The 22,024-nt window shown below is 33.9% G+C and overlaps 2 protein-coding genes across 2 annotated transcripts; both read left to right on the top strand.

Annotated features, from left to right (window-relative positions):
• Positions 1-2,726: 2,726 nt before the first annotated feature.
• LOC134270769 (uncharacterized) lies at positions 2,727-6,161 on the top strand. Its single transcript, XM_062753010.1, has 5 exons — positions 2,727-2,788; positions 4,607-4,792; positions 5,176-5,357; positions 5,734-6,072; positions 6,158-6,161. Exons 2-5 carry the CDS (start codon positions 4,616-4,618, stop codon positions 6,159-6,161), a joined length of 702 nt encoding a protein of 233 aa, XP_062608994.1. The 5' UTR covers positions 2,727-2,788; positions 4,607-4,615.
• Positions 6,162-6,172: 11 nt separating this feature from the next.
• On the top strand, positions 6,173-20,751 carry LOC134270782 (transforming acidic coiled-coil-containing protein 3-like). Its single transcript, XM_062753031.1, has 14 exons — positions 6,173-8,123; positions 8,469-8,556; positions 8,747-8,802; positions 9,981-10,053; positions 10,359-10,437; positions 11,248-11,401; positions 11,649-11,714; positions 12,931-13,154; positions 17,397-17,440; positions 17,966-18,033; positions 18,167-18,268; positions 18,806-18,912; positions 19,404-19,524; positions 20,392-20,751. Exons 1-14 carry the CDS (start codon positions 6,177-6,179, stop codon positions 20,458-20,460), a joined length of 3,198 nt encoding a protein of 1,065 aa, XP_062609015.1. The 5' UTR covers positions 6,173-6,176; the 3' UTR covers positions 20,461-20,751.
• Positions 20,752-22,024: the final 1,273 nt, after the last annotated feature.

Here is a 22,024-nt window from a genome sequence, read left to right as displayed (position 1 = left end):
CTGATTATGTTTACAGTTTTGCTTAAATATAAGAACAAAACTATTCCCCTAGCTGGAAATTTTGAAGACAAAGTTCAAGTGATATTAATATTACGTCCGTATCAGAAAATTTCATCGAAAGCAACAGGAGTCCATAATAAAAACAGGAAACGAAATTGATAACTTGAGTTATATTTGGTTAGTAGGAAATACAAAGTATTGATCGAATTTTGATTATTCAGTAAGGAATTTTCCATATTTTCTAAGCAGAGTAAAAGAATAAGTTGGAAGTTCTCAAATTTGTTCAGTGGTCCTCACATCACGATATAAACTACATGTAAATACGTCTACAATATTACTTTTAATATCTAACTTTTAAATGGTAACTTTTACGTACACATCAGTACAAAAATATTTTAATTGTTAGAGAAATGCTTACATGTAAATTTTCGTACTAATTTTTAGGCAATTATATACACACTGAATTTTTTTTAGTGGTTTTTCCGTTATTTTCCAATTATGACACGCAAGTGTGACCGTTCGTCATGGGATGCTTACTCCTCCATGGCATCTGATTTTCACCTCTTATCTTTTGGAGGTCCATGTTTGCTCCTATTTCATAATGTTTTATGTACTTTTGAGCTTGAATTTTGTTCTTTATCTCCATATATTTCATTGAAAAAAAAATCCCCTCTCCCCCCCAAAAAAAAGAAATATTAGATTCAGTCGTCAAAGGAGAACGAGGCGCGACAGGTATAAAGTCCCTCAGCCAAACTCTTTATTTTTCCTACCAAAGTTTATGTATTAACATAACTGGTATGACAATGATATACCTTCTCTCAAAAAAGGAGATGGGTGAACATGACGAACGATAAGCCTATAGCGCAACAAACACGAAGGTGAAAAATTAAATCTCAATGATATCAAAATTTTCTAAATATTTTATCTAACAATAAATTATACTTTGCGTGAAAACTCTACAACTTGCACAAATTAAATATCATGACGATTGAGGTTATTTGCCTATGAAATATTATACGCACACGAAAGAGGACAAAATGAGTAATTTTGCAAACTATAACAAAATTTTTCGATATGAGTGGGTCTTCGCTCCATTTTTTTAAAAAGTTACTAGTAATTCTCAAAGTTTGAATACAATTATACATATTTTGCATGGTTTCCAAAATTATAGAGCAAACACCCACTATACCTTAAATATATAATTTTATGACTTAACTTTCGTATCTTTTCGAGAAATACTTGAAGTCCACTAAGTCAATGGTCATACCACAAACATAATTTAAAAGCCACACTCCATCAGGACATGTGTAGTTTAGTGGTTAGTGTGCTATTCTCAGTAAAAAATGCTACTTAGGATTTTTATTGCTAGGGTTTGAACCCAACGGATACCACATTATTATTATTTTTTTTAAAATGAAAATTCAACGAAATATTTCATCAATTTTTTTTTTTGTTTATCATTATTTTATAAATATCAGTAATGAGAACTTAATTTACTCTAAATACTGAATTCACAATTTGAATATGATTTTTATATATCTGAAGCTGGTGGCTTTTCTTCAGTCTTCACACTAAGTTCGACCTCCTTTGAGAATTATATATAGATTTAAAAAATGAGATAAGATTCCCTGGAAAAAATAGCACCCAATCAATTTTAGAAAAGTAGTTTACAAAAAATCAAATACAATAAAAAGCAGAATTGTATAAAATGCATAAATTATTAATTTTTAAAAAATACTTCTTGTTGGCGCTAATTGAACGTGGGGAAGGGTGAGAAACCAACAAAAAAAATGTAAGTCCCAATTTTCAAAACCTTTAATGTTATGTCTGTCTTTTCCAGATAGAAATCCATAGTATCTGCATGAATATGGGGGGAAATAATAATAAGAAACCGGGTTATATTGCCTTGTCGACTATTCTTATGTAATAATTATATTGTTTTGAAATTATAATTCCTGGTTAAAGTTATAGAATTTATTCAAGTCCAAAAGTACAAAATCAAAATTTACATTTATTTCGATGAAAAGGTCTTGAAGATAAAACAAATGCATGTGCGGATCTAGAAGGGTGGGGGTATTCTAGAGCCCTCCCTGTAATTTGCAGAGTTATATATTAAATTTAGAAACGTAGATCAATAAGAAATGATAAGTATGAAGCTTTAAATAAGTAAACATTGACTACACCCCACCCAACCCCCAATTTACACACACGAAATAGGTTATTTCACATTTGGAAAGTGTTTTTGGGGGGGGGGGTGTTTGTTTGTTGGGTTTATTTTTTTGCTCGTCACGAAATTTCTCGGTTGGAATTTTTTTTTAATATTTGCGCCTGAGATAAAACTCAGAGGAAGCTCTAAACACTAACAAAAAGTGTTTTCTGGACTAAAGAAAAAAATATCTATGAAGGTGTGCATATTGAGACTGTTTGGTTAATTTTCAACATAGGGTACCTGCCTTAATTGAGCAGGGAAAAATGTTTAAAGACAATGGACTTTGCATGAACAGGAACAGAGTTGTTAATTTACATTGGGAAAATTTGTGGAAATAATAACTATTTTACTTCTAGGGGAAGATCATTTTAACAGCATAAAACTACCCTACAATTAGAACTTTTTAGTGTGCAGTGTTTAGAGCTTCCTTAAATTATAGATGTATATCTTTTTTAATTTCAGCAATATTCCGGAAATAAAATATCTATTCGTACAGTTTATTTTTTTTTCTGCGCATGCTCATTGTACATTTTCCTGTCGGATTTCAAATATCTAGCGGGTAAACCATAACAAAAATTGGTAAGAGTTGCTAAAGTAAAAAATAAGCCGAATAATCATATGATTTCGATATAAAAAAAGGATCCGTATGAAAGCTCAAGACAATTAGAAATGCTTGACCAAAAGCGTATTCATTTTGATTCATGATCACATCAATTGTCGGACGAGTCATTCCGTTTGTTTATTTCATATTTCAACTGTTCATCGGTTTGTTATTCATCATCATGACATATAACGATGTTGTTAAAACAATACAATACAGAGTAGTTCATGCAAAACCATGATAAAAGGGTTTTTGACAATCGTTATGATGGAAAAATACACCAATTTCTGTTTGCGTTAGGTCATTCAAAAACAAGGATCAGGTTTTTGATAGTCGTATCATGATGAGGTGGAACCTTTTAATTAGCCTTATGCTCCAGTGTTTTCCTTTTATTTCAAAGTAAAGGATTAGAGATCGGATGTAAAAGTCTAGGGTATGAGGTTTATGAACAAAATCTCTGTGGACCTTACAACATGTACAACAAATTGTTATTTCAAAGCGGCATTTTTGTCAATTGAAGTGGTCAATTTCTTATGTCGGAGACTGTAAAAAGCAAGCCCCATATTGCAGTAGGTGCAGACTTAAAAAAAATCTTCACTTCTTACTGTCTTTGAGTGTTCTAGACTATCAGAAAGTGGTGGCATCTATATATAATTAATATGACACTGACAGAAAAAGTTTCAATAAGGACATTAAACAAATAACTTTAAGCCAAAACTTAAAGGGAAAAGAGTGTTATTACAACTGTAAAATACTGTATACAGTAATATATTTATTGAATAAAAATGATACTCTATCACATTTTGAAAAGATGTCAAAATGTCTGAAAATCATATCCTTTCACGGTGTGTCAAATATCAAAAGTTTAATAACTTTCCAATTTCATCTTGTAACAAAGAATGTTGTAAAAAATATCCCTTGAACTGTTATAAGATAAATGAAGTAAATAATCGATATTGACATAGATTAAATCTGCCATAGTTCCTGTAAATATGTTGTTGAAAGAGATGTTTACATTGTTTTCCAATCTCACATTTACTTGATAGTTCATATGATGTCTCAACTGATCAATTATTACCTCATACATATAGCAGATGGAACAATTTATATATAAGAAAAACAAATGAAAAAATACAAATGAACATATCATTGGACACCAGTTTTTGTATCATCACACTTTCACAGTATAAGTAAATTTAAAGACAGTGGACTGTCACACAGTTTGGTCCTATGTGTTCCTTGAATACATTACATAGGATCAAATCTGAAATGCCTGTGTGTCCCCAAAAACTTTTGATTAGAATTGTCTCGGGGGGTAACCTGGGCATGTGTCCAAAAGCACCTGTGTATGGAACTTAAAATTATCCTATTTATTAAAAAATTAATATTAATATACATTTAATTTATTCATATCATTAATGAATATACATTATTTGTGTTTTGTGATTACCTTGATGACATATTATACAAAGAACACCTTGAACATGTAGAAGGACCAAGTTTACATTATAGTCATAATATAAGAACCAGCTTCAATTGACAAAAATGCCACTTTGAAAAAAAAAATTGTTGTTAGGTCCTCAGAGATTTTGTTCATAAACCTCAGTCCTTAGCCTGTTGCAACTGATGAGATCTCTAAACCTTTACTTTGAAATAAAGGTAAAACACTGAAATATGCTGAACATGCTCAATCGATCTTTTGTAATCATGTCATTTTGCCGTTTTCATTTATTTCTCTTTATATGGTTTGTAAGCTGTACATAGATGTTTAAAATGAAAATTTCCTTTTTTAACAGATATAAACAATGGATGAAAACTTGATGGAGTTTTCCCTAAATGAGAACGGTGAGAATTCTTGTCTGGAGGACCTGAGGCCCCCCATGTTGATGCAGACCCCCCAGGTTGTCAAGAAATCGATCCTAAAGCCTTCACAACAGGATAACCTCATACAACTCTGTACACCCATACACAAAGGACTAAAGGTCAGGAAAAACACAGAAAAGTGAGACATGAAATTCAGGGATGTCATTTACCTAAGCTCTGTCATATACTGTCCTACTAACTTAGATGTTTGGATTTTTGGAAATAAAAATTCGGAAACGTTAACATGGTTAAAAAAAGCAAAATGCTCATAAAGAACATGAAGAAAAATTAAAAACTTAAAGATAATAATAATACATATTGATATTGGATAAATTTGTTAAAGAATATTTTATATAAATTTATTCACAAAACATATATGAGCTTTTCAAAAAATTTTATAAATGAAAGTTGAAACATATTAAAATGATGCACATGTACTGTAGAAATATGCTTTTTTATGTTAAAAAATTTTTATAAAATGAATATTTCGATAATGTTGCAGGTAAAATTTGAAACCCCACACAATGTTAAGAAGTCGACCCCCACTCGATTTGAGGAGGTACGAGTGTTGGATGAGCAGGAAAACTGGATTGAGCGGACCTCAATTGTCACCAAGGATCAGCACCAAGAATATCTCGAGATGGCTCGAGATATTATGATGGAAGTCATCAATAAACTGCCACTGTAGGTTCTATTGGTCACAAAATCTTTATAACTGTATAAACTTGAATACAGTAAGAAGTTAGAAGAGCTATGAATTATAGTTACATATATCATATATGCAATGGTATACACATATTAAACTTTTTAGTCTTAGCATTTGAAGTAGTTGTTTCTTCTGCTTAAGAGCCATGAAGCACAGTGGTTTATATCTTATCAAAGTATGGATGTGAGAATCTGTTGCAGGGCATTGTATTGACTTTTTAATACTTGTACCCTTTAATTTTATAGGCGTATTAGTTAATAGATTATAATTGTAATTATTTCCAGTGTTAGGTATAACCAATTGGCATATATATGCATTAAAATGTAATAGTGATATGGGCCTTTTGTTTTGCAGTGAAGACAGTGAAGTTGTTCAACCCAGCTGCAAGTCGTCACAGGATCGAATGGAAGAGGACATGGATACTGATGACTTTTTTGATGCCGTTGATGAAATCGAGAACATTACCCCAAAAGAGGGCAACATAGAGGACATGGCTCAGCCAGATGAGGAGTTAAAGAATGGAGATGGTCCTCAGTCAGTGGAGGACAAGACTGACAAATCAGGAGTTGGATCCGAAAAAGCAGAGGAGACGGGGGATAGATCTGAGGAGCCCTCATCTCCTCCCCTCCCCGCCAGTAAGGGCAGCTACAACATTGACTTTGATAACCTAAATATGAGGAATGTCAGCGATCTGCAACATTCCTTGTTCAACCCAGCTGCAAGTCGTCACAGGATCGATCGGAAGAGGACATGGATACTGATGACTTTTTTGATGCAGTTGACGAAATGCTACCAAAATGACAGTGCAGAATTCTCCACTGTCAGCCGCTGGTAGAAAAGAGCAAGATTTGCCAGATGTTAATGGAAAAGAAGCTGATGTTAGTGAAGTGGCGGAGGAAAATATGAGAGAGGACAACAGCCCCAAAGAAACTTTTCAGTCAAAAGAGGAAGATGAGAGGAAAGAAGTTCCAGGCTCAACAGAGGAAAAGAATGGAAAGTCAGAGGAAGTGCAGGATAAGGAGGAAACTGTAACAGAAAATATAACACAGGGATCCTCATCTCCAAAACTGCCGATCAGCAAGGGCAGCTACAATATTGACTTTGACAAACTGGATGACATCAATCCATTTGCTACTAAGGTGGCAGTGCAGAATTCTCCAGTGACGTCTGCTAATGGCCAAGTGCAGAATTCTCCTAAAGCTGACGGAAAGGAAGTAGAAGAGGATGATGAGAGAAAGGAAGGCAATACTTCACTCTCTGAGTTTCAGAGTGTGAAAGACAATCCATTCATTAGACTGATCGAATCTCCAGCCATAAAAGAAAAGAAAAAAGAATTAGCTTTGGAGTCCATCGTTGCTGAGCAGTCGGAGGATATCTTCAGCCAAAGTTTTGAAGACATAGATCCTTTTCAGCCTAAGAAGCAGCTGATGAACAGTCCAGAAGTGTCCAGAAAGACAGAGAAGTCCAATGTTCAGGACACATGTGTACCTTCAAATTCTCCCAAGAATCATGTAAAGTCTAGGAATGTTGAAATTTCTCTGGAAGAAGAACATCTCTCTCAAAGTGCAGGGTTAAATAATGTCCTAACAAATGAAGTAAGTGTAAGGAAATCTCCTGAGTCTGAAATCAAAGAAAAGAAAGATTTGGGTTCTGCTGAAATTGATGGCAGCATTGATCCATTTGCAACAAAGGCCACTGTGATGAATACTCCTCCCAAGAGAGAGGAAGATGACAAACTAGATCCATTGATGAAGCAAATGTCAAACTCTCCAGTAAAATCAGCATTCAATGATGTTAATCCATTTGCTACTAAGTCTAAAGTAGTCAATTCCCCAGCTCCAAATTCATGTGAAAATGAGAAGAATCCATTTGAAACCAAGTCAAAAATTGTGAACAGTCCAGAAAACAAGAGTTTACAATCAGAGGAGCCTGATCCCTTTGTAACAGTGTCTAAAGTCGCAAATTCTCCGGCGAAAGAAGCTTTGACTGAAAACGTGGATCCGTTTGCAACAAAGTCTAAAGTTGTCAACTCTCCTTTGCAGAACACTGAAGAAAGTGAAAAAGATCCTTGTGGGACCAAATCAAAAGTTGACACTTCTCCTCCTGCAAAATTACCTGAGGAAGACTTAGACCCATTTGCAACAAAAGCAAAAGTTGCTAATTCCCCAGCACAAAAGAATGTAGATGATGAATTTGACCCTTTTGCAACCAAGTCTAAGGTTGCAAACTCCCCTTCTGTACAAAATTCATGTAATGAGGTTGATCCCTTTGCAACAAAATCAAAGGTTGCATTTTCACCAGCTGGAAAATCAGAAGACATTAACCCATTTGAAAGTAAATCAAAGGTTGCTAACTCTCCTGCAGTAAAGGCAGATGAAGGAAATCCTTTTGCAACAAAGTCTAAAGTTGCAAACTCCCCAGCAAAAACATCAAATCTAGAAAATATGGACCCATTCACATCAAATTCAAAAATTGCAAACTCACCACAAGTGTGCAAAAAACCAGCAGATGATTCTTCCAGACAAAATAATGATCCTTCCGTTACAAAAAGTAATGTAGAGGAATTACCCACCAAAGACAATGTTGAAACAGCCTCAGAAAAACAGGGAAAGAATCATTTTGAGAAGCTTTTGATGGACAGTGAGAAGTGTGATAGTCCATTCTCAGGTCTGAATGCTAACAAAATGCAGGATGCTTCTTTCCGACTTCAGAATGATCCATTCAAGACCCCCACTGGTTCTGCTGTAAGTTGATGTTACCATGGTTACAGTTAACGTTACCAGGGTTACAGTAAACCTTGAGTACAAGGAAGTCACAGGAACTTCCAGTTTTACTGCTTTATAATCAAGATTTTGTATTTTTATGCTTAGGGCAAAGTCTTCTGTGGTTTTCATAAAGGTTTCTATATAATTAAGCTTTCCTTATAAATGAGTTTTTTATAACCAAATTTTACTTTGAATACTAGTACCATAGTCAAAAATGGACTTGTTAGTGGGTTTTACTCGACTAATAAAAATCATTGTTTTTTGAATAGGTTTACCATATTTACAGGATAGTTATGATAATAAGCAGTGTGACTTTTATTGTAGAAAAAGACCCCCAAAAAGAGCTGCCCCTTCACCAATATGAGTGAGTTTGGTTTGAGTGATGATGACTTCAAGCCAGCCAGTTCTACATGTAAGGATTTTTTTTTTCTGATAGACATCTTTAGCACATTCATACAGCATAATGTGTCAAGAAAAGGGTTTAACATTTTCCAGCTGAATGATAAAACATTTACAAAGAATACTCATAAATAAAGTTAAACTATTGACCATGTTGACATGATGTATTTTTTTAAATATTGATTTTTAATTATTTTTTTAAGTGTTTAGTGATCCTGCTGACTTTGACATCTTGGAACAGTTTGGCAGCAATAAGGGGGTGAGTTTTAACAATCTCTGGCTCAAACACTGCATCATGGTGAAGAAAATAGCAGAATGATAAAGTAAATGCAGTACCTTTATTATACCCCCCGCTTGAAAAGTGGGAGGGTATATAGTAAAGGGTATTTCCTCCCCCGTCCGTCTGCTACGCTTTGGGGTACCCATCTCTTATCCGCAACTCCTCTCATACCACTGAAGGAAATTTAATGAAACTTTCACAGAATCTTCATTACATATTGCCATTGTGCACCTCCTATTTTACTATTTGATCTGACATATATTTTGGATTTTCCAGAGCAAAACATGGACACTGCCATTATATTCATATGGGAGGCGGGGGGTATCATTTAGTGAGCTCATTGCTCACAGTACCTCTAGTTTAAACTAGAGGTACTGTGAGCAATGAGCTCACTAAATGATACCCCCGCCTCCCATATCGTTATAACTGATGACAAAGTCCATGTTTTGCCATGGCCGGGAAACCCAAAATATGTGTCAGATCAAAAAGTAAAATAGGAGGTGCACAATGGCAATATGTGATAAAGATTCTGTGAAAGTTTCATTAAATTTCACTCAGTGGTATAAGAGGAGTTGCGGATAAGAGATGGGTACCCTAAAGCGTAACAGACGGATGGACAGCTACTCAGCTAGACGTACAGACGGACGGAATTAACGATTACTGTATACCCTCCCGCTTTTCAAGCGGGGGGTATAAAAAAAGAATGATATAATCATGGTGATTTGATTTAATCTTCATTAGCATAAATAGAGGAAATAAGCCATTATTTAAAACTAGAGGTACTGTGAGCGATGAACTCACTAAATGATACCCCCCGCCTCTATATAGTTATAATGGCAAAGTCTATGTTTTGCTGTGGCTGGGAAACCCAAATATGTGTCGGATCAAAAAGTAAAATAGGAGGTGCACAATGGCAATATGTAATAAAGATTCTATGAAAGTTTTAGCAAATTTCATGCAGTGGTATGAGAGGAGTTGCGGATAAGAGATGGGTACCCCAAAGCGTAACAGACGGACGGACAGAATTAACGATTACTATATACCCTCCCGCTTTTCAAGCGGGGGGTATAATAATGATGGTGCCAAAAAGTCATCTATAAATTTAGAACTTAAAGTCTTAGTGTACTAGTTGTAAATGAGTGAATTGCATTTTACAGATTGCTGAATCGGCCCTGTCACGGATGTCACTTTATGTTAAATTTGACCCCTTGGTGGACCTCCCTGTTGCAGGTACTAAGAATCAACAGATAGATGTTTTACTCATGGTCATAGAAAATTAACAAAGTTATAGTTAGGCTCGCTTTTCATACATTAAACTTGTTTATAAAACATTTTTGCTGAAAACATCCTGTTTTGTTGTTCATGTTATTCTAAATTCAGCTTTAATGTCTTCTTTTGAATGTTGTCATATTTTTCCCTGTTATTTTTTTCATATGCATTTGTTTCCCTTTCCTCCTAAGTTTATGTTAAGTATTCAGAATTTGATTTTTTTATTGAAATGATGGCTTTTATACAGCATCCTCTTCTCTTGCCAGATCCCCGTCGAGCCAGTATTGATGTCAGGAGAATGAGTATGAAGCGAGGAGGTACTTTTGACCCCAGACTCCGACAGCTGTGAGTATCTTAAAATGTTTCAAAATAACTTAGAAAGTTCATGTTTATATATTCATTACAACAATCAAATCTTTTCATCTTAAACTTGATTTGAAAGAAGTAAAAAATGTAGAGAATTTGTAAAGAATACGTGGTTGGACCTAAAAAAAACTTTGACATATTTCTAGTATTTGAGTTGTCACTGTTTGTGTTGCTCAAGTTAAGCTGTATTATGTATGTTTACTCGGCAAAAGATGGAGATCAGTATAAATTCTACCTCAAGGCGGGCATTGTGTAGAGAGATATCCTGCTAACTTAGGAATTATGCTATACCTAAGCCATATTATTGTGACAATTTAATTTTTTTGTTAAAAAAGCAAACTTCAGTACACTTGTAATAGGGCTGCGTATTTGCCAAAGATTTCGTATTGCGATATCTTTTACTGTATTGCGATATGTATTGCAATATTTTTAACGTTATCAAAGTGGCATTTTCTTATTATATTAACTTTAATTTACATGCAGAAATGTACAAAACTATGATTAGTCAGCAAAAGAAAAAAAAATCTTGTTGGTTTTATTTAATCTATGCTCTAAAATACACCCATAAAACAACATCTGTCTTACAGTTTGGTTTATAACAACCTTTGTTACAATTATTTTTATGTTTAATGATAAAATTCTTAGTCAAAACATTTTGCCAATATATTGATATTACAAAAACGTATTGTGATGTGATATTTTTTGTCATTGTATTGCAATATACCGAAATATCGATATTTTTGCCCAGCCCTAACTTGTATTAATATTGTTTCCTGATTATTCACTAAGAGAGCCAGAGGAAAGCATGCTTTTGATGGGGACACCACCACGAGGTCCCAGTCAGAGCCGCGTGGTGCCGGTGGTGAAGAATCAGACACCAGTCAACACGAAAACGGTCACCTCTAATGACCTACTTTGTTCAGATATACCAGAGGGCAGGACGGTAGGCATTGTATTATCGTACAGAAACCACTAAAGATAATGGGAAAAGATGTGAGTGCTTGAATTAAAAAAAAAAATGTCATTTTCTGTACATTATTGCTGACATGCCTCATTTAATTTTTGCTCATACAATTTGCTGTTATTGTCAGAAAAGATTTTTTTTTTTTTGCAAATGAAAATTTTTATGCAACATTTCTTGAAAAGAGAAAACAAGATATTTATTAAAGAGGATTATTTGACTTTAACAGGAAGTAACAAATGTGATCAAGGACACCTTGTCTCTAAATCAGACAGAGGGAGATGGAATCATTGAGGTAGGTCACATGACAAGCCAGGACATATGCCGAGTATATAACTACAGCAATTCATTATTTTTATGCCCCCCCTTCGAAGAAGAGGGCATATTGCTTTGCTGCTGTCTATCGGTCTGTCGGTCCACTTAGTTACCATTCATTTTCTTCGCAACCGTTGCACATACTGAATGGAAATTTGGTATACAGGTATATCACATGAATATGTAGGTTCAAGTTTTGTTTTGGGTATGATCACACCATTTTTGACAGAGTTATGCCTTGGACATAGAAAAATTCCAATCATTTGCAGTTTCCATTCATTTTGCAACTGTTGCACATACTGAAATGAAATTTGATATACAGATACCGGTATATCACATGAAAATCTAGATCAAGTTTTGTTTTGGGTATGATCGCACCATTTTATACAGAGTTATGCCCCTTGGACTTAGAAAAATTCCAATTATTTGCAGTTTCCATTCATTTTCTTCGCAACAGTTGTACATACTGAACTGAAACCAGTATACAGATTTATCATATGAATATCTAGGCCAAGTTCTGTTTTGGGGACAATTGCAACATTTTTGACAGAGTTATGCCCCTTGAACTTTGAAAAAATTTCAAATTATTTGCAGTTTCCTTTCATTTTCTTTGCAGAGGTTGCACATACTGAAATGAAATTTGGTATACAAATTTATCAGATAAATATCTTGGTCAAGTTCTGTTTTGGGTATGATCGTGCCATTTTTGAAAGAGTTATGCCCTTATGGACTTAACTCTTTAAAAATGGAACGATCGTGGAATTGTAAAAATTCCAATTTGGGGGGAGGGGGGCATAAGTGTTTTACAAACATCTCTTGTTGAACAAGTGTCATATCATCTAATATAAATAATGACTAAAGTTTGCTTTATATTTAGTGTTGGTTACCAGGGATACTGATGTAATTTGTATCTTTGTTCAGGGTGTTTAAAAAGTTTCAGTTTCATCGTTTTTGCAGTATTTTGCATGTATTCAAGAAGGGTTTCGGTTTTAATACAGGAAACAGTTTTAAAATTTGTAAGAATAATCTGTGTGATTTGTTTGGTATACTTGCATGTATGGTGTAACTGGTATTTGATCTTTTTTAAAAATATTTATACATCCTCATAGTTCTGTGTGAATTGGAAAGTTTATTTTGTGTATATTTGACATTTGAAAAGTCAGGTAATGAATCATATACACATATTTCTTCCTCAGGTTTTGCAATATACAGAGGCAGACATCTCTCGGATCAAACAAACGTTGGCCTTGGAATTCCAAGGCATATTACTGGACAATCAAAAAGAATGGAGTCAAAAGTTAGCAGAGGAGGAGAAAAAACACAGTAAAAAGTTGGAAGAGGTGAAGGTACAGATGAGTCAAGAAATCGAAAAGAATCGGGCACAGTGTCAGAAGGCAGAGGACAAGGTCAAACAAATGGCGTATGTACTCTAGTTCTTTTTTTAAGGACAGATGATACAAACCAAAAAGAAATCTTATGATGTCTAAAATTTTACATTTCAGTAATCGTTTTTAAATTCTTTACCATTTTTTAATTATCATTTGATGTACATGTTTGAAATTTTAAAAGAATTATTAATTTTTAGGTCACCTGAGTAACTCAGGTGACCTATTGCTATCCGTTTTCGTCCGTCGTCGTCCGTCGTGTGTCGTGTGTTAACATTTGAACATTTTCAGCTTCTTCTCTGAAACCACTGAACCAATTTCAACCAAATTTGGTATACAGCATCTATGGGTGGAGGGGAACAAAAATTGTGAATTTCATGGTCCCCGCCCCCTGGGGCCTGAGGGGTGGGCCAAAACCACTAAAATTAATGAAATCTTTAAAAATCTTCTTCTTTACTCCTGGACATCACGCAGGCAAACTATTGGCATGAATGTAATGAGCATTGAGTCCTCTACCAAAATTGTGAAATTCATGGCCCCAGGGTCAGGGGTTCTAGTGCTAGGGCGGGGCTCTATAGATTATATAGTGAAAATGCATTTATTTATTTCTTTGAAAATCTTCTTCTCTGCTCCTGGGTATTAAATACACTAACTAAGCACATAGTTATGATGAGCAAGAGTGCCTCTTCCAGATTTGTGAATTTCATGGCCCCAGGGTCAGGGGTTCTGGTGTTAGGGCGGGGCTCTATAGATTATATAGTGAAAATGCATTATTTCTTTGAAAATCTTCTTCTCTGCTCCTGGATATTTAATAAACAAATTAAGCACATAGTTATGATGAGCAAGAGTGCCTCTTCCAGATTTGTGAATTTTATGGTCCCAGGGTCAGGGGTTCTGGTGTTAGGGCAGGGCTCTATAGATTATATAGTGAAAATGCATTGTTTCTTTGAAAATCTTCTTCTCTGCTCCTGGGTATTAGATAAACTAACTAAGCACATAGTTATAATGAGCAAGAGTGCCTCTTCCAAAATTGTAAATTTTATGGTCCCAGGGTCAGGGGTTCTGGTGTTAGGGCGGGGCTCTATAGATTATATAGTGAAAATGCATTGTTTCTTTGAAAATCTTCTTCTCTGCTCCTGGGTATTAGATAAACTAACTAAGCACATAGTTATAATGAGCAAGAGTGCCTCTTCCAAAATTGTAAATTTTATGGCCCCAGGATCGGGTTCTGGTGTTAGGGCGGGGCTCTATAGATTATATAGTGAAAATGCATTATTTCTTTGAAAATCTTCTTCTCTGCTCCTGGGTATTAGATAAACTAACTAAGCACATAGTTATGATGAGCAAGAGTGCCTCTTCCAGATTCGTGAATTTTATGGCCCCAGGGTCAGGGGTTCTGGTGTTAGGGCGGGGCTCTATAGATTATATAGTGAAAATGCATTATTTCTTTGAAAATCTTCTTCTCTGCTCCTGGGTATTAGATAAACTAACTAAGCACATAGTTATGATGAGCAAGAGTGCCTCTTCCAAAATTGTGAATTTTATGGCCCCAGGGTCGGGGTTCTGGTGTTAAGTCGGGGCTCTATTGATTATATAGTAAAAATACATTTATTCTTTGAAAATATTTTTCTTTGCTTCTGGGTTTTAAGCCAATGATCCAAATATATAATTATATATTTATGATGAAGAAAGGTGCATCTAGCAAAGTGGTTTTTAATGCCCCCAGGGTTAAAGGGGGGGGTGGTTACATAGCCTGAAAATAAATTAATGCTTTGAAATCTGCTCTTTGGTATTAATCAACCATTTTATGATAACATTTGCAAAATTTTGAAATATGAGGCCCCAGGGTCAGTGGTTCCTTTGGGGTGAGGTGCACAACTGGTTATAAAGTGGAAGTGCATTTTCTCTTTGTTACTCTGATCTACCTCTGGGTATTAAGTAAATAGAGTAAGCATGCTAAGTTTATAATTATGAGGCCATCCTTAAAAAAAAAATTTTTTGCGGTAACGCGCCTCATCATTTTAGGTGTGGGTAGGTAGGTAGGCTTATTTTTTTTTTTTTGGAGACAAAATGTCAGAAATAAATTTCGATGATATAGAGGTATTAATTATGTCTCAATTTTCACCTTATTTATCAAACAGGAAAATTAAAGCATTCTAAATGAATTCAATCTTTTATTGCTCAAATATCAGAACACATCAGTTCTTTTTAGGCAAACTTTTTCTAAAAAAGTGACTCTCATCAGCCACGTACCTCAAATAACTGACTCCACACTAATCCAGTGTTTTGGGGGTGTGATATTTACGAGGTTTAAGATTTTGATAGTTTATTAATTAGCTGTAAATCCGCAATCATCCCACGTGGAATTTTGTCTGCCACCAATTTTGTGGCGATCTCGTAAACATCATACCATGTATCTGTTAGGTGGAACTGACGTACAATATTTTTTTTGCCTAGTAATTAAGATTTTTTTCCTTTAAAATTTACTGTAACTGACAGAACTATAGAGTCAATATTTCCAGCAACCTTCTCGGACGCCATCTCTAAATTTGTAGATCACAAAGACGTTTTAATAGTACTTGGGGGAAAGATAAAGCGTAGGTGTAACCGAGACGTAAAAAAAAAATATCAATCGGATAAAAACGGAAAATGGATACGTAAAAAAAAAAAAGAAGATTTTTGAACCGATAAAAAAAATCCAGTCGGGTGGATTTTGGTGAGTCGGTCGCGTTACCGCAAAAAAACAATTTTTTAAGGATGGCCTAAGCAATGGTGCCTCTTTCAAAATTGTAAATTGTGAATTTCATGGCCTCCGGTTTAAACGCGAACCAAATTTAATTGTTTGAAAGTTGTTACACAATACTCAGGTGACCTATAAGGCCCGTGGGCCTCTTGTTAACAAGATGAAACAGCAAGCTTATAGAATTAAATCGCACCGACTGAAAAGATTTTTTAAATAAGAAGACTCAATTATTTTTTTTTTTATTGTTAACTAAGTTTCTTGAAATACAATTTCATCGAAATCAGTTTTTAGCAGAACGGCCGACAAATTGATCTACTGTGATTTGTTGAAGAAAATGACGCCAAGATATGATTACTGAGAAAAAGTTCTTAATAAAACAACGGCGACATCTCAATCTCATGCCTTTAGCTAACTAAAATTCTTCACTCTAGAAACAATTTGATAATAAAATTTACCACGACTAATTAAGAGTGTTTCGGAGGTGTCTTGACGTGAGTGAATAAATTTTCGAAAGGGACGGTAAACAACAAACAAACCTGTATATTGAATTTAAGGTACGTAATACATGGTACATGTAAGGCCCGCCTAATGAGCAGATGAGGGGCCCACCCATTTATTTATGGGTTAAACTTCATGACTATGACATTGTATATACATGTAGCATTTTATCATTTGTAGATTCGGTTTGGTTCAATTAAATATTGTTTAAATACATTTTACAATTTATAGTTTTGAAATCATTATTCAGCTTCCTGAGACGCCCAGTGTATTTTTCTTTAATTACGCCCTCGAAGATTGGTTGTTTCTTTGCTTTTAATCCCTTTGAGATTTGTTTGGACGACATTTGAACATTTCCCCATTGCTTCAAATTTAGACGTACTCAGCACTTTTTTGCCATTAAGCAGTAAGGGATCTTTTTTCAGCCAGAATCTTTTGTGAGACTGGACATAAGTTTTTATGGTCCCTTTTGAAAGACTGCTTTCAACGTTCCTTATTGGTATTTGGACCTGCGACTTAAAATTAGACACTTACTTCTTAACTCTAAAGCAAAATGCTCTAGAAACACTGCAAATCTGATGGCCCTCAAAAAGTACATTGATTGTCTATAAGCACTGGGGGCTGATGGAAGGTTTGAAAAAATATACTCGGATGTCCGGTCTTTGCGTATTTGAGAATCTTGTCTTTATCTATTCGATCTATATAAATGTACTCTGGCACGAGATATCTCACAAGTTCAACGAAATAACAGTTGTAAATTAATTAATCATGAATTTTCCTTTAAACAGCATATGTCTGATACATAGCATTTAGTTCACAAATCGCTTTCTTTTGTACTTTTCTTACTTATAAAGTTTTTTTCTATTAAATTTTAGAATGTATTTTCAAAGCTGCTATCAAGAAATAAAATTGTTTACCTACCTACCGACCCATCTTGAGAATTCATGGTCGGGTTAGGGGAAACAAAGACATTTTTAATTTCGGCCTTACATGTATGAGTAATACTGTTAACACTATGTGTATTTTATTTACACAGTTCTGTAGTCCAGGAATTTGAGACCATGATCAATGAGTTTGTAGGTAAGTTTGTCTGTTCCTGTGACAGTAGGTAGATGTACAGAATGATTGAACTAAATAGATGGTAGGGGCCTTTTTACCTAAGCAGTTACTTGCATAGGAACTACTATGTACCGGTAATGTGAAGGCAACCTAAAAATAGAAATTGACACCTGAGCTTAGACCAAGGTATGCATGAGCATCATGTATTCGTAATTTGAAGAAGTGGAGTTGAAGTTTTTTCTTGCATGATAAAAATCCAGTTCTCTATTTAACATTTAGCTGTAACTTATAGTAGATTGGAATGAATAAGGGATCACATGTTTACACTATAGAAAAATAATATCTTCCAAATTTAAAATCTTATTATTAAGTTGAAATCATTCGTATTGGTTGTCTTATTATAACAGAATTGCTCAATTTAAAAAATCAGTGACAGGAGAAATTGCTTTGTTGTCTTGAAAGAATTGTGATACTTGTTTGTATAAATTATTTACACTGGTATTGGGTGCTAATAGTATTTAAATTGATTCATTACTTTTATTCCAGAGGAAAGAGAAAAATTAAAAACTGAATTGAAACAAGTAAAACAAGAGCTACAGAAGGCCAATGAACAGGTTTGTTAAGTGAACTTCAGTGCTTCAATGAAAGTCAACTCTTTATTTGAAAAAAGTAAACAGTGTTAAAGCTGTAATATTTGCATACTAAGGAATGATTTATATTGCACATATTCCATTTTTTTGTTTAAAGACCTCACAAGAGTCCAAGGCTGTGGACACATTAGAAGCCTCCTTCTCAGCTCTGCACAAAAGATACGGCAAAACCAAAGAAATACTGGAGAATTCTCTAAAGGCAAGTCTGTCAGTTATGTAATGCAGAATTGGATTAAATTTTCCCTGAAGAGTTGATGTAGTTGTGAATCAATGCATCCATCCGAGAACATCTTTCATAATGGGACATGATGGCCTAACTTTCTATTAAAATATATAGAACATTTCAGATTTTCTAATTCTCAGTAAGAAAGTAGAGAATGGTTCAAGGACTTCGATTAGAAAGATTCAATCACCTGATAAATAGATAGAGTTGTATTTTGTATCAAATGATAAAATAACTAAATTTAATATTGTCATGCATGGGATGACATTAAAGCTAGAAGTATCATCATAGTGAAAAAGGATTGATATCATAACAATGGTTGAATAAAGAGTCAACTTAAAGGATACTCAACCTGACAAATACTCAAAATATTGTTATAGAAATTCTAGGCATTTTTGAAAAAAACCGACCTTTTGGGGATGACAACAGGCCTTGAAATTACACTGAATAAAGCAGTTGATCATTAAATCATACATAAACATCCCATATTATTTCGAATTCTTTGTGTATCAGAATGAAGAAACCCTGAAGGCCTGTGTGGAGGATTACATGGGGAGATTAAAGAAGGCGGACGAACAAATCCTTAAAGTCAAACAAATGGCCGAGGAGAAATTAAAGGCGTAAGTTTCTTTACAGGGGACAAAAAAAGGTAAAAATCGGCAATGGCAGATAGCAATGAAGTTAAAACTGCTTACTGTCAAATGAAGAATCCCATTTTTGCTTCAAAAACTGTTGGCTGACGGCTGTTTGTGGTTTTTGGAAATGTGACTGGGGTTTAACAGAATTCTTCAAATTCTTTTCATATCACATATGACACGTTTAAAAATATAATAAAATATTGCAACTCAAAACTGATAAAAACAGCTTGGATCCTATATGCTGGCATCTGCATCAGTATTCCAGATTTAACTTTTTGAGACGGTCTCAGATACTTTTACATAAAACAAACTTTTCTTGAAACTTTCATTGATGTTGCATGTAGAATCACATTGAGATGTGCATTGTCTAGATATCTTAGTCAGCCAAAGTTGGATTAAATTAATACTATAATAATTAATTACCAATATTATCGTCAATTATTAATGGAATTTTATTTTATAATAATTTCCAGAGCACATGAAGAACTTGAGAAGGTCAAGTCCAATTCAATGTCAGAAACAGCCCGACTGGAGGCTTTGGTGAAACGCAAAGAGATGCAGCTGGAGAGCAAAGAGAAAGCCCTAGAACAGAAGGTATTCTAGCTTTATGATGTAGTGACAATAAAGTGTTTTCTTTGGTTGTAAGGGTGAGAAGATGCAAAAAAGTAATACACAACTCACATAAGAGGGGGAGGGGGGACAGGATACTTTAAGAGGGGCAGGTGGTTACATAGGGAGTTTAGGTATAAAATTTTATTGCAAAAGGTCAACTGTCAAAAGTTTCTTGAGGCATCATCTTTAACATGCCAATTGCATATCAAAGAACTATATGCGGTATATTGTATATATTTGCCCCCCACAAAAGTCAAATTTTGAAAACTTCCTGAAATGTGCTGAATTCAATAAATTGTATGAGAAATATAAATTAACAGAAAATATTATAGTGTCAAAGCAGTGTATTCCCAATTTTTGTTTTTATGACGTCACAAACTAGTCCGATTTTATATCCTTTTTCAAAAAGAGGACAAAATGGACAAAATTTCAACAATTTTACCTTTAAAATTTATAGAGCGCAAGTTTGTTCAGGAACAATATTGACATTTTTAATTGATATTATCATTCTACACATTATATCAAAATATTGATCCTGAACACACATGCGCTCGGTGACTTTTACTCAAAATATTGACGAAATATGTACATTTGTCTGTAAAATTCATAATAAACTGAAATTTACGTCAAGTTTGTGACGTCATTACGTACATATGGCGTCATTTCTTTTGAAAATATCAGTGCTTTGAAGTCAGCATATACTCCCCTGTTTAAGAACTTAATTAAATATATCTCCATCAAAGTTTGATTTGGGGGGCAAATATTGGTTATTACCGAATAAAGTTCTATACATACATGAAGAACTTTAAGAAATGTAGTTGAACTCAGTATGTATTTGTTCTATTACAGAGTAAGGAATTTAATGACTTGTCAGATATTTGTGATCAACTGATGCAGAAGCTGGAATCCAGACAGTGAATATCATTGTTCATGAATTTTAGACTGAAAGACATGTTTATAGAAAACCCCATTTTATTTTCAATCATGGAAAATTGTGCTCGTGAGAGAAGTAGTGCTGTAATGTATGTGGATGTTACAATGAGTACTGTAAATGTTTGCACAACTCAGATATTTAAAAGTAACTTGAAGTTCACAGTACATTGACACTATGTGTTCATGAGTGTGAACATGAGAAATTGATGTTCATGAAATATACAGGATAATAATCAGATGTTTTTATTGCGTGTTCTTTGCATAAAATATTATTCAGGGATGGGGTCGATTACTTTCAAAAGTAATCGATTAAATTACAATTACTTTGGATTTTAAAAGTAATCGATTACAAGCTGATTACAGGCATTTTTTTAAGTAATCAATTACATCTGATTACTTTTCCTTCATGTAATCATGATTACTTATGATTACTTTAGATTACATTAAGTTTTATTTTTTGGGGTTTAATATTCAAGGACAACAGCATGTTTTTATTCATCTTTCTTTAAATATCATTAATATTTTTAAGGCAGAATTCAGACAAAGTTTGGTTGTATATGTCTTTATTTAGATACATGAGATTTATCTTTTATCACCTGATTTCTATCTTTAATACAAGTAAATATCATGTTACTGTTGAGAGAAATAGAAAAAAGAATTTATTATAGTTTTTTTTTATTAATCAAACTGGACATAATTATAGGTAGGGATAAAGGGATTCGGTAGGGAACTGTTACACAAGTAATTGACATTCTTGACGACTGATGGGTTTTTCAATTAAACTGCAAATTATTACCTGGTAGATGTTTTTTACTAGAATTAACACATTGATTGGACAAGCATGGATAGTTTAATAATTACTATTACCCAAGCTGACCTAACTTTAGTATATCTGTGTCTTATGACTAATTAATTCACATTATCTTTTCATGTACACTGTAAATCAAACAATTAAGTGAATTTTAGAATATGTCTCAATAAAGGAACATTTGCTATTAAAAAAATACAAGTTTTTTCAAAGATTTACAGGGAAAACAAATTGTTGCATTACACACATGTTCATTAAATTTTAAACAAAATAAATCAAACTTTAAAATGATCCTGTAGTAATTTTTTATCAGTATATGCATATATCGTGTCAAAAATAGGGAATTGCTAAGCTGCTAAAGTATTTTGAAATGAATACCGAATATACAGTCATGTTGCAAGGAAATGATAGAATTTACTCATTGCCAGGACAATGGACCTGATTATAAGCATTTCTGGAGACAATAGAAGAAGGTAATTAAATATAGCTTATAATTCTATAATTTTTTTTCAATAAACAATTTTATACACTGAAAAATATTAACTGAAAATCATCAAAAATCATGATTTTATGAACTTTGTTATCCAAATTGTAATCATAAAGTAATCATGATTACAGGACTTTTTTCACAGTAATCGATTAAATTACGATTACTTGTAATCAGAAAAATGGATGATTACTGATTACTCATGATTACTTGGCAAACTGTAATCGATTACAGCTGATTACGATTACCCCATC

Source organism: Saccostrea cucullata, unplaced genomic scaffold (genome assembly GCF_032062105.1).
Source record: "Saccostrea cucullata isolate Sc308-1 unplaced genomic scaffold, CSIRO_AGI_Scuc_v1 ctg3809, whole genome shotgun sequence".
NCBI classification, from domain to species: Eukaryota; Metazoa; Mollusca; class Bivalvia; order Ostreida; family Ostreidae; genus Saccostrea; species Saccostrea cuccullata.
Note: the sequence above shows the minus strand (reverse complement) of the source record. Positions and strands in the feature narration are given on the sequence as shown.

Excerpts from the sequence above, each read along its gene's own strand:
- LOC134270782 (XM_062753031.1), top strand. The coding sequence starts at position 6,177 with ATGACAGTGCAGAATTCTCCACTGTCAGCCGCTGGTAGAAAAGAGCAA. Across the intron at positions 8,803-9,980 it reads AGTTTGGCAGCAATAAGGGG|ATTGCTGAATCGGCCCTGTC; the intron begins GTGAGTTTTAAC and ends TGCATTTTACAG. Across the intron at positions 10,438-11,247 it reads GACCCCAGACTCCGACAGCT|AGAGCCAGAGGAAAGCATGC; the intron begins GTGAGTATCTTA and ends TTATTCACTAAG.
- LOC134270769 (XM_062753010.1), top strand. The coding sequence starts at position 4,616 with ATGGATGAAAACTTGATGGAGTTTTCCCTAAATGAGAACGGTGAGAAT. Across the intron at positions 4,793-5,175 it reads CCATACACAAAGGACTAAAG|GTAAAATTTGAAACCCCACA; the intron begins GTCAGGAAAAAC and ends ATAATGTTGCAG. Across the intron at positions 5,358-5,733 it reads GTCATCAATAAACTGCCACT|TGAAGACAGTGAAGTTGTTC; the intron begins GTAGGTTCTATT and ends TTTGTTTTGCAG.